Source organism: Cervus canadensis, chromosome 1 (genome assembly GCF_019320065.1).
Source record: "Cervus canadensis isolate Bull #8, Minnesota chromosome 1, ASM1932006v1, whole genome shotgun sequence".
NCBI lineage: Eukaryota > Metazoa > Chordata > Mammalia > Artiodactyla > Cervidae > Cervus > Cervus canadensis.
Window position 1 is genome coordinate 124,407,579 of NC_057386.1, and position 12,988 is coordinate 124,420,566.

At 42.0% G+C, this 12,988-nt stretch overlaps 1 protein-coding gene across 1 annotated transcript in view; it reads right to left on the bottom strand.

Moving 5' to 3' along the window:
• Positions 1 to 12,988, bottom strand: part of ANAPC5 (anaphase promoting complex subunit 5) — a 34,361-nt gene that overhangs the window by 1,613 nt on the left and 19,760 nt on the right. Inside the window, exons 8-15 of the mRNA XM_043441180.1 lie at positions 11,465 to 11,546; positions 10,709 to 10,798; positions 9,381 to 9,562; positions 7,698 to 7,833; positions 3,297 to 3,371; positions 1,392 to 1,513; positions 825 to 932; positions 595 to 742 (exon numbers count right to left, since the gene is read on the bottom strand). Coding sequence (XP_043297115.1) covers positions 595 to 742; positions 825 to 932; positions 1,392 to 1,513; positions 3,297 to 3,371; positions 7,698 to 7,833; positions 9,381 to 9,562; positions 10,709 to 10,798; positions 11,465 to 11,546 — 943 coding nt within the window. The remainder of the gene's footprint in view (positions 1 to 594; positions 743 to 824; positions 933 to 1,391; positions 1,514 to 3,296; positions 3,372 to 7,697; positions 7,834 to 9,380; positions 9,563 to 10,708; positions 10,799 to 11,464; positions 11,547 to 12,988) is intronic.

A 12,988-nucleotide genomic window follows, 5' to 3' on the forward strand; every position in this document is an offset into this window, starting at 1 on the left:
GAGAAGGAAATGGTAACCTACTCTAATATTCTTGCCTGGGAAATTCTATGGACAGAGGAGCCTGGTGGGTATAGTCCATGGGGTCGCAAAACAGTCTGACATGACTTAGCGACTAAGCAACAACAATATGTGGATCATACCAGGTTGATATACCAGGGAAGAAACAGTCCCTTCTCTCACAGTCTTTACATTCTACAGGGGGAGATGGAAAACAAACGCAAAATGCAATTTAATTTCCAAAACATTTCACTGAACACATGACTTCCTTATTTCCTTATCTGTTCTCTTCTTAAATCGAGCACAGCTCTGGGCCGGCTAAGTCATTAATGCCATGCAATATCCTCAGTGAAGAGGCGCATCCTCCTTTGTAAACACACAGCTCTGTAAAGCCAGTGCCACTGGGAGGCATCAGCTTGTCACCAGGTTCACAACTCCAGACTTCCATGGAAGGCTTGCACAGTGAGACTCCATACCCAGATTTCAATATTGAGAAGCAAAAAAGCTCACTAGGATCCTTTTCAAAACCAAAGAGTAGTAACAGATTCACTAGTTCTCGAATACTAACATGTGCTATACAAACAGCAATCAGTTTACCTGGGCAAAAGCCAAGTTCAGCACCGTTTCAGAGGCCAAATGCTGCAACCGGTACTCCTTGGAGAGAGCCAGGGCCTGCAGGAGCACGGGCAGTGCGATGGTCGGGGAGGAAGATCGCCAGTACAGCTCCGCCACAGACAGCAGGACACTGCCCGCAAAGAGGAAGGCACGTGTGAGGATAACCAGCACAAAGCACCTCCCAGGGGAGACGCACAAAAGCCCTCCCTTACCTGATCACCATTTCCGTATTCCTGGTTCTCTGACAATGAATCAACAATTTCTGTAGAAGCTTGTGTGCCTCTGACATTTGGTTCTGAGCCTGTAGGACAATTGCTTTTCTGACACAGAAAGAAAATAGATGTGAATGGTTATGTCACTGTTTTGCGAGGGTTGTAAGTAGAGTCAGCTTCAGGGTTAGAATTGCTGCTTCCTCAATTAGAATGTAAACCTCCCAAGGGGAATAAATGCATCTGATATAGTTTGTGTTAAAAGAGAAAAAAAAAGTGTATGTGTGTCTCTGTGAGCACATATGTGAACACACACACACACACATATACATGCACACAAGAAAAAAATCTGGAATGAGATAGCATGTTAGGATTATCTCTGAATAACTTAACTTTCTCCATTTTGCTTATTTGGATTTTCTAACGGCCTGTAATAAACAGGTAATAAACAGAAAAAAAAAATTTTTTTCCTAGGCCAAAGTTAATAAATTAATTCACAGACAAAACAAATAAGAATAAAGCCATTTGAGAATTATTTCATTTTGGGGTTGAGTTTTCAAATTTTCTTACCTATATACACCCTCTATGCTATTAAGAGCTGTGATTCCTGTAACAAGTGAATCAGCTAAATGATATTTGCCATCATTCATTGCTCTGTCAAACTGTATTTTTTGATCACACAGCATCCATAACTAATGAGAAAAAAAAAAAAACAAAAACAGAATGACAGATGTTCACCTCATTATTCAATAGAAACAAAAGTATTTTGGCTCACTTAGCAAATATCCTTGCAATTCACACACATTTTTTTTTTAGACTTAAAAAAATTTTTTTTAATATTTCAAGTATTTAAAGAAAAAGCACTATATAAAATAAACACATGTGTGGCAACCATCAATTTGTCAAATCACAACATTCTGCTTTATTTGCTTTAGATACTGTTACACGTTGAGGTCCTTTGAAAATTCCATTCTCCTCTCTGTTTTCAAAGGAAACATTTGATTTATTATCATTCCCATTCATGTTTTTATACTTTTACAAAATAACTACTCATCCTGAAACAATACATAGTATGACCTTACATTTTTTTAAACTTTGTATAAATAAACAGAATCATACTGTATGCATTCTTTGACAACTTGCTTTTGAGCTCAACATTATTCAGGGGGTGCTTATGCATGTTAATACAAGTAGTTCTAATTAATTTCTTTTCACTGGTGAACAGTTTTCAGTTGTATGAAAACATGGCAACTTATCTATTCTCGTGTTGATGGTAGTTCCAATTTCTCACTTTTCTGAACAGTGCTGCAGCAGACACTCTCCTACATCACCTGGGTGCAATACTTACCCTGGGTACAAGCAAGCAGCAGAAAGGCTGGGCTGTAGGATATATGCACCTTCTCCTTAACACAGCGCCCGTTTGTTCTTTAAATGGGTCATGGCCGTTTACACTCCCCATTGGCAGTGTATGATATCTTATTGCTTCACACACTCACCAACAATCAGTGGTGTCAGATATTTTACTTCTGGCCAATCTGATGGGTATGAAATATCTCACTGTTTTTTCATTTGTATTTCCCTTGATCAATAGCCAGGTTGAGTACCTTTCCATCTATTTATCAGCCCTATATAGATGTATTTTGTAGAATGTGAGTTAAATTGTCTTTTTCTTTACTGTGCACCTTCTTTAAAAGTGGCTAGAATGGTAACCATGAGCACTACCACAGAACCACGCTTAATTCTTTATTCCCCACAGCATCCTTGGGTGCTAAGCTTCTATTTAGTTTGCTCACCGCCTTTCTGTCTGGGTACTTTGAATTTAGCTCACAGTCTGCTGAAAGCAGCAATGAGATCCCAGCACAGCGTATAAGCAGATGGGCATCCACACCATATCTACTGAGGTGGGGCCAACAACCCACATGACTGGGAGCCTTCCTCTAGGGACCAACAGTAGGAGATCCTCGGGCCATGGTCTCTTATGATTTCAAATTCCCTTATCATCTGAAGGCTAAACTGGATAAGGGGAGGAATAGAAAGAGGACCCTCGTAATAGATTTTCTTGGCCCCATCAGAGATGGAAATCAGTGCAACAAGGAACAGAGAGCCTAGGACTGCTTTATAAAGCTCCTTCCCTCTGGATACAACATCTGCCAAAAAGGTTGGCAGCTGGAGCTGCCAAGGAGAAGACAGAGTAACAAAATGGAGACCTAGTTCTCGATCTATCAAAGGACAATCAATTAGAGATATAAGGAATATTCATTTAAAATCATGAAGACAGGAATGAAAAAATATCCTACTATAGTCTCTTTTCAGAGTTAATTTCTCAACCTTGAACACATCTTACAGAGTCTCCTAGGCTGACCAGACGTCACAGAAAGGAAGGGAGGGGAGATGCTACAGTATTCCATTTTGATAATAATGCAGTACAAATGGTCTTTTCAAAAATAAATTGATGACACACAAAAGGCAGGTTACCTGGGCATGCTGACTATTAGGTGGGAATCTCTCCTTCAAGTGCTTTAACACTTCTGAAGCGGCGGCGAAACAGCCCTGAAAGAGAAAGCCATGGTTTGCTTAGCACACCTGTGCTGATGCCCGACCTGCTGCCCCACTCACAGGATGTTGCTCTGACTCACCTGTTCTTGGTGCAGCAACCTGGATGCCCCTAGGTGGAGACTGGCAAATATCAAAGGGTCTTTTTTTTTAGGCTCTAACGTACTTCACATATACTTAAAATAATTTTTTTTAATTACATGTGTCACCCATGTTCACTCTAGGAAAAAAACTTACAAAATACATGTGAACAATGAGAAAAACACAAATTACTTTTAATCTCACAGAAGATAATCATAGTAATTTCTTGGCACATACCCTTCTGAACTTCTCATATGCACATGAATATAAAACATGTAAGTATTCCAAAAATAGGTTTATTCACCATTTTTAAACATTGCCTATAGAACTCTTTACCACACAGTAGGCACTCAATAAATATTTTTTGAATGAATGACTCTTTCCAGTGTCAACAAGCTCAAATCTATACACCATAGTATTTTATTAGGTGAATAAATTATAGTCCACCAAAATCATCTCCTTGCTTGGAATATTTTGATTGCTTCCAATTTCTTCCATTTTAAAAATGCTAGAATGATTATCTTACTGCATATATCTTTTCATACTTGCCCAATTATTTCCTTAGGATAATACCTTAGAAGTAGAATTGCTAGGCTAAGTGGTAGGCACGTTTACGCTTTTTGACACATGTATTACTAAACTGGGCTTCCCTGGTGGCTCAGACGTTAAAGAATCTGTCTGCAATGCAGGAGACCTGGGTTCAATCCCTTGGTCAGGAAGATTCCCTGGAGATGAGAATGGCAACCCATTCTAGTACCCTTGCCTACAAAATTTCATGGTCAGAGAAGCCTGGTGGGCTACAGTCCATGGGGTCACAAAGGAGTCGGACACGACGAGCAACTAACACACACACACATTACTAAATTACCATATAGAAATGTACCAAATACTTTTCTTTTGTTTTTATTTGTCTTACATTTTGGCTGCGTGGCATGTGGGATCCCAGTTCCCTAAATAGGGGTCAGACTCATGCCCCCTGCAGTAGAAGCACAGAGTTCTAACCACTGGACCGCCAGGGAAGTTCCCTCAGAAATATACCAAGTACTTTTACACCGGCATCCTACACCTTTCTCCTCCCCTTATGTTTAAGCTTCTTTGCCTACTTGTTTGGTGAAACTGGTTATTTCACTGTATTAATTTTAACTTCTTTAATGACTAGATTGAAGTTTTTTCATGTTTTATAATCATTTATGTTTTTTTCTATGAACACATGTCCATGTCTTTTTCACATTGCTAAATTGCTATTTATCTTATTAACCAAAAAGCTTTCCAATTTATCCCAATCCTTTGATAAAGTAATTTATCTTTAAAAAAAAAATGTTTATTTATTTTGCTGTGCCAGGTCTTAGCTGGGGCACGCAGGATCTTCCATCTTCACTGTGGCATATAGGACCTTTAGTTGCGGCACATGGGATCTAGTTCCCTGACCAGGGATCAAACCTAGGCCCCCTGCGTTGGGAGAACAAAGTCTTAGCCTCTGGACCACCAGGGAAGACCCTGATTAGGTAATGTATCTTCAGTCTATAAAGAAGCTCACGTAAGACCACAAGTGAACTTCTATTTGAGTAGATGAAATGGAAAGTACACTGAATTACAATAGAAGATCATTAATCTTTTTATTTTTGTGATTTTAATTGGCTAATCTTGCCAGTTATTTTCATGACTACCCTACGGAGTTGGGCATGTGGATGTAGACGGCTGTCAAACCTTCAGGCCAAGAAGAAGGAACAGTGCACAATTGGCAACACTCGCCCAAAACATTCCCATCATGACCTGTCACTTCCTGAGGCCGGGAGAGGAACGTGACACAGTGAATCAGAATTACACAGAAAGAGCAAAGGGGGCCAGCTCTCTTAACACTTCCTCTGGGCTGTAGGAGGAAGCTTGCCAACAGCAGCTCAGACCCCATCACTTCTCTACAGGTTCACCCAAGCTCCAGACAACTACCATATACCAAAGGGCAGCATCCAGTTTATCTGGAGATCAATTTCAGGATACAACTTGAAGCACACACAAAGGAAATAAAAGAGCAAATAGAAACTCGTGATAAAACAGCCTTCTCTGTAGCTGGCCAAGCTTAATTTCATAGGTGTAAATCTAATCTGTGTAATTGAAAATGTGACAGTCATCAGCCCAGTGGGTTTATCTACATGGTCGATGTTCTAACATTAGAGAAGTCTTTCTAAGGCAGGTTGAGGAGCGGTGGGGAAAGGGACTGAATGGAAATAAAGCAGCCACCTTCTTTTAGCTATGCAATTAGAGGCTTCCAATGGAATCAGGTGATGATGAGGGCTTTCACACAAGCCCAGAGATGGAAGCAGGGGCGGGAGATGGAAAGATTAACACAGAATCAAAGAGCGAGATTACTTTTCAAGTCTAACCCCCAGTAAAAATCACAGAACAATTAACAACTGGCCTTGGAGAAAGTGTTAAAGCTAAAGAAGTGAGCCAAGACCAGATTTCTGTCAAGTAGTTCTCCATTCCAGCAGAAAAGAAATAATTTCTACCATACATAACCCAAAAAGGACCAAAGGGAAGTTCTGTTTATTTTTACTTTTTTGGTTGTGCTGCTTGGCTTGCAGGATCTTAGTTCCCTAACCAGGGATTGAACCTGGACACTCGGTAGTGAAATCGTGGACTCCTAAACACTGGACAGCCAAAGAATTCCCTATTTCACTGTTTAAGGCTTGTGAGAAAGGTGCTTCCCAAGTGGCTCAACGGTAAAGAATCCATCCGCCTGCCAATGCGGGAGACGCAGGTTCAATCCCTGGGTTGGGAAGATTTCCTGGAGAAGGAAATGGCAACTCACTCCAGCATTCTTGCCTGGAAAATCTCATGGGCAGAGGAACCTGGGGGGCTACAGCCCATGGGGTCACAAAGAGGCAGACATGACTGAATGACTAAATAACAACAAGAGTAGGGAGAATCCTATGTTAAAGAGTCACCAGGGGACACTTTAAATGGGTGGATTGTGGGGCATGTGAATTACATCTCAATAAAGTTGTGGGGGAAAAAAGTCAACATGAAGCTTATACCAATACCTAACGGAATGCGCCCTGACTCATTTGTTACAAATGCTCCGCTTAACCAAGGCACCAGCAGAGGAAAAGAATCAATGTTAAAGAGGTTCCAGTGCCATTACAAGAAGGAGAAAGTGATTAATGTGCAGCATTCCTGGAGGAAAGCAAACGGCAAGAGCAGCTGGCCTGTTTTGATGTCAGGAAGCATGGGTGATGCTTCCCAGGTACAAGAAGAAAGCAGCTGACGGAGGTGCAGGCAGATGCCATGGCCAGAGTCCATTCACGCTGTTTCCACAGCTAGTTAGAGGATCATAAAATGCTAAAATATGTCCAGTAGAGAGAAGTATTTACAGACTTCTGAAAGGGGAGGAAACCACTCAAGGATCTTCAGGCTGCGGATTAAAGAATATTGAGTGCTGTGATGCAACCTAGCGATCATTATACCACAAAGAGGTGGAGAAAATAATATGATCAAGGAAATGCACTTACAGCAAGGCAGCAGTTAGAGCTGGCTCTAGATAAGAGCGTTCCCCGACCTTTTCTGATGAAAGACGTTTTTGAGCAAAGGGAAAAGAAAGCCAAGAGCAACATGAGCAACCCTTGCATCAATCCCCTATAAAGAGATTTATGTAAAATTACTTGGGCTGTAAGTCAAGGTTACGCCATACTCCCAATGTCTTTCTTTTAAATCAGTAAGCCTTGGGTTGAAGATCTGACACTGACATTCACTGGTCGTGGGTCTGGGACTTCGCTCCTGGGAACTCAGTTTCTCTTCTGTGAAATCGGATGATACCAAAGCTGACCTGATGGAGCTACTGTGAGGGATCTGAATGATCACACATGGAAATCACTGACCACAGAGCCCGGCACAGAACAAATATATGACATACCTTAGCTGTTATCATTTTAGCTGTGTTCTTATTATGTTCTTCCCTTTCCCACAAACACACAGCTCTTCCACCCTAAATTTCAAAGACTCCTTCTTATTCCATCTGCTACCTAGAAATAGCTGATCTCTTAGTCCCCTCCCCGATGCCAGAAGAGGTCCTCAGCTCCACAAACCTTGCAGACTCTATACCCAGTCCATTTCTACTCATGGGATTTCACCCTTTCCGCCACCTCCATCCAACCAGAGCTGTCTGTGCTTTTCTCAAGCACTAGAGGAGAGAAATGGAAGAGCCTGCACTGCTCTGGAAGCACACTGGCCCGGTCACCTGCCTACCTGCTCTGCGTGCAGCTCAGCGAGGTGACAGAGCGCCACAGCAAATGACTCCGTGTTGTTCTGCTGCACGCCTGCGTTCACGGACTCCAGGCTGTTCATGCTCAGCAACATCTGGGCTTGCTGCAGGGCCATAGTGCTGGGGAGGGGACGAAAAGGCATCCCTGTCAGTCAAGAGATCCAGGTGCCCCTCAGCTACACCCTACAGTTACCCCAAGAGGAAATGGAGGAGGTGACGCCTTTCTGCAAGCTCTGGCTCCGTGAGAGTAGCTGTCTCCCAATGCTGGGCCTCCTGTCCTCGGGACAAGGAGAGCAGGAAAGCCTCAAAGGTGTGGCCTCAAAGGAAACACGTGGTGGTTATGACACAACTGGGAGCTCCAAGCTCCAGACCTCCCCCCACCCCCACCTCTAATCTTCCCTGGGGACACAGCATGTTAATTAGCTTTCACAGTAAATTCAGACCTGATGCCATCTTGGCACCAGCTGCTCTGACAGTGGAAGCAGTGGCCAGTGTCTGCATCTGTTTCACACCACACTGTGCCAAAAATTATTTCAAGTACAAAAACAAGACTGATACAATAGGCACTTCCTTTCATCACTGAATTCCTAGAAACAGCAGATTGTCTAGGTGAGAGGTGAGGTAGCGACAGGGCTTCAGGATTAAAAATCTGGTTCAGAATTTACTTCCAAGCTTGGACATGAACTTGAGCAAACTCTAGGAGAGAGTGGAGGACAGAGGAGCCTGGCGGGCTGCAGTCCACAGGGTCGTAAAGAGTCAGACATGACTTAGCAACTGAACAGCAACAAAGGAGGATAAATGGGAATTACACACCAGGCCGGAGATGGTCCAGAGAACACACCCTGGTTAACAGGGAAGCAGCTTTCATTATGTAACAGCTTTGGGGTTAAGAGGGTGCTCAACTTGAGTGACCCATGGCATCTCAGAGCACAGGGACGTGGTGTTTGGAGTCCAAGGACCTCAGTTTGAGTGTGGAGGTCCATGCTTGTTAACTTGTTAACTCATTTGTTATCTGGGGCAGATCAGATGTGTGAACCTTGTCCTGTGCATCCGAGAATGGAGATCACCCCCAGTTACCTCCCAGAGCAGTTGGGAGGAGTAAATAAAAACAGGCAGAGAAGGAGCTTCCCTGGTGATCTAGTGGTTAGGAGTCTGCTTTGCAATGCAGGGGACACCGGTCCAATCCCCGGTCATGGAAGATCTCACATGCCTCAGGGCAACTAAGCCTGCGGACCACAACTACAGAGCACAAGTTCTACAGCCCCTGGGCCACAACTACTGAAGCCCACGTGTCTGAGAACGAGGCCGCACAACAAGAGAAGCCACTGCAATGAGAAGCCTGTGCACCCCAACTAGAGAGTAGGCCTGCCTGCTGCAACTAGAGAAAGCCTGCACGCAGCAACGACGACCCAGTGAAGCCAAAAATAAACTAATTAATTAATTAATTTTAAAAAGAAGTAGATTAAAAAAAAAATGGGCATAGGAAAAACCTTTGCAAAGTCTGTGTACAAAGTAGAAAATATTTAAAAATTTTAAAGTACTTTCTTTAACCCCCTGCAAAAACAACCTCCATCCATTTGGCCCTCACAGCACCAGTCTTCTGGCTTCCGCTCATCTGTAAGAGGACTTGTGTCCTTGCAGCCTTGATGGTGGGCTTGAAGACGCACCTACGGCCATAGAGTCTCCAGATGGCTGTCTTCTGGGCGATGCTGATATCGATGAGCTCTGATAGGCTGTGCTTCCAGTGCAGGAGGTCCGAGTCCTTTAGGGCATCCATAAGTTTGTTTGCCGTCTTTCCAGCAAAAGCTCTCTGCTGAACCAGGGACTGTATTCCTAGGGAGGCGAGGTACTAAGGAGACAGACATAGGCACAACTCAAGATAGAGATGACAAGACAGAATTTGTTTTGCTCTTCAGAAAGTTGGGATATTTCAACACGTGCTCAATGACATCACTATTTATAAAGAAAGTACCTGCAGCCTGACCCTAACCCATATGAGAAATGTTCCTGAAAAACTAGAGGATGGAAGAGAAGCTAATGGTACAGTGAGAAGGGCCAGCTCTGAAGTTAAATGGATCTGGACTTAAACACTGCCTCTGCTGCTGACTGTGTGACCTAGGGCCAGTCACTTAGCTTCTTACACAAGCCCATCTGTAAAATGGGCATCAAACCTATCATGCAGACTTATTTTAAGGATTAAAATGACATAGTATATGTCAAACAGTGCTGGGTACATTACGTAGTAGGAGATTAAGGGAAAAAATGCATATTAGGAGCATAACTATTTCTTCATTAATTTCTGGTATAATTTTCAAGGATGAAAGCTCAACTAAAAAAAGTCCACTCAAATCCATAACAAAAATTGTGCTTATAAAGTCTATCTGTTTTTTTTTTTTTGAGACAGAATAAGGTTCTTAGAGCAATAGCAATCTAGATTCTACAGTCATTACAACTTCATGTGTAGGACTTGTGCCCTTTCAATGCCCCTCAGTATCTGTCATTGGAGAATATAGGTTTACTGGTTTGTGGCTTTGTTTAGTACTTAAAACAAGGATCAGCAAATTTGTTCTATAAAGGACCAGAGAGTAAATAATTTAGGGTTTGCAGGCCACATTTGGTTTATGCCACATATCCTTCTTTGTTTTTTCCCCCCAACTATTTAAAAATGTAAAACCCATTCTTAGCTTGAGGGCCATACAGAAGCAGGCAGAGAGCCAGGTTTGGCCTGTAGGCTATAGAGTTTGCCAGTCACTGGTTTTCTTTCTTAAAAATTTTCTAAATAAAGATGTGGTAGCTTAGTGTTGATCAATACACTAAACAAAGATCTCATCAAATTGATAAATGGAACTTTCACGGATGTTATTAGGATAAGAGGAGGAGAGGGAAATCTATTCAAAGAATTTAGTGGTTTAATTAATAATTAAGGTCACATGAAACTACCAAGAATAAAACCACCCTAATTGTTTAAATAATCTCATAGAAAGATGAGCCTTACTGGTAACCCAAAATGTACAGCCTTCTTCACAGAATGTTCCAGCAGAACATAGCTATCAGATCTCTTCTGTCCCAGCACGTAAAGCCAGCTCTGGCAAGAGAAGTCATCAAAATGTATCAAAACAACGATAATGGCTAATGTTCTACTGAAAGCATCAGCGTGGTTATAAGAACAAATTAACAAGGGACAAAATAAGCCCTCTAAAACACACTTTCACAAATTATGAACTGAAATGAAACCCATCTAACACATTAAAACCATCAGACTGAAATAAACAAGCCATTTATCTTCTTCACCTCTGAGAGCCGTGAGTGGCAAATGTTCCAGAAAAAAAAAGACATGAGGCCTGTGGAAGCCTTGGAAGTGAGAAAGTGAAATTCTCAGGTGGTTGCTGAACTGGGTTCTACTTGTTTGATGATGTGCTTGGTGATGACGCTTTGACAGCACAAGCTCTTATCCAGTTACCAGGTGCTGCAGACACATTTCCTTCATGCCAGTGTCTAGTGTGACAGTTTTGCATGGCAAGCTGCATTTAAATTTGTAGACAAGAAATGCCCCCGAACAAAATGGACATCAAGAATTAAGAAAGATAAATACAGCTGGGTTGCTTTTCCTGAATCCCCCTGACCATCTAACTAGTTTACCATCACCACTGAGGACCTTCCAACTGCAAAACAACCTAATTCATATGGGGCCTTTCAGATGCCGACAACCCAACCCACAGGCAGAACTTCCAAGACAGGAGGGTGGCCTCACCAAGCAATGCTGGAGACACACGTGATCGTTGGACTCCTGGGCAATCCTAATCGCCTCCTGCAGGGCAAGCTCTGCCTGTTGACTAACGACAGACTGAACATTAATAACTCATTAACAACCGCAAACATGTGTAAGCAACGGTAACAGGAAGTCATCTGTATGGTAATTCACCAGCGTGCAGGCCTCTGGGTTGGAAGTTGAAACTGTGGGCTTAGTCCTCACAGACACCCCCATCCCAGAAGCAAAAGAAACAGTTACAATAGAGACACAGAACATGTCCCTTCTAAGGTGGAGTTCTACTAAAAGGGATCTGAAGTACTGGTTTTTCCCTATCTCAGCTCCTAAGATTTTTTTTTTTTAGTTGTCTAATGCTGAGGGCTTCCTAGGTGGCTTAGCATTAAAAGAATCCTCCTAAAAAAATTAAAAAATAAAAATAAAAGAATCCTCCTGCCAATGCAGGAGATGCAAGAGACGCAGGTTCAATCCCTGAATTGGGAAGATCCAATGGAGAAGAAAATGTCAACCTGCTCCAGTATTCTTGCCTGGGAAATCCCATGGACAGAGGAGCCTGGGGTGCTACAGTCCATGGCGTCGCAAGAGTTGGACACAATTGAGTGACTAAGTGCATGAACATGTGCACACGTGTGTGCGCGCACACACACACACTCTGCCGAGGGGAGGGACAAGGAGAGGATGTAAGGTTTTACTTTTCATCACCTTCCTTTCGGCATTATTTGAAAAATTTTGTGAACTATGGTATTTGATACTTTTATAAATTTTTTCAAAACTAGTTTTGAAAAGTATTTGGAAGATTTTCACTTCTGAGATTTCTTTTTTCTGCTCATGTGGCTCCTCTCCAACTGGGATGTCTCCCCTAACCTTGCAACTTCTGTGGAAATTCAGTCAACTATTCTTGGCCCCACTGAGCCTTCACTTCTGAAAAAGCCCATAGAAAAAGTATCTACTTGCAGTACTTAATTAAATATTAATACTATTTTGTATCACCCTCTATTTAATGTTAGTTTTATTTCTTTAACCTGCAGGGGGCACCAGCAATGTCTTAAACTTGGGGTTCCCCAGTGGCAAGTCACAAAAATTCTGTAAATGCTGGGTCACTGAGATCTCAAAATAGAATCAGAAATTCTATGGGTATCACTTATGTAGGGAAAATTTTATGCAAAATTTTCTTTCAACAAGAGCAATATTAATTTTATTAATTTTAACTGGGAGAGCTGAATTCTTCCTCAATACTACCTGTTTGGATAAAGACACATCTTTACCTATTTTATATTTCTTTTAAATCCCTTTTAATGCTTAGATGCACCAGAATATAAGCTATTTGAAGGCAGGAAGCACATCTTCACACAGAGGCCCCTTATAAATACCAGTCGATGTAACTTTGTTGAACATCTGATGACCAAATAAATTATGTTTAGAAAAAGTCTTCTGGGAGAATTGTACAGATAGGATGCTAAAACAGAACTAAAGAAAGATTATTTTTCCCAGACAGGAAGAAAAAGTAGA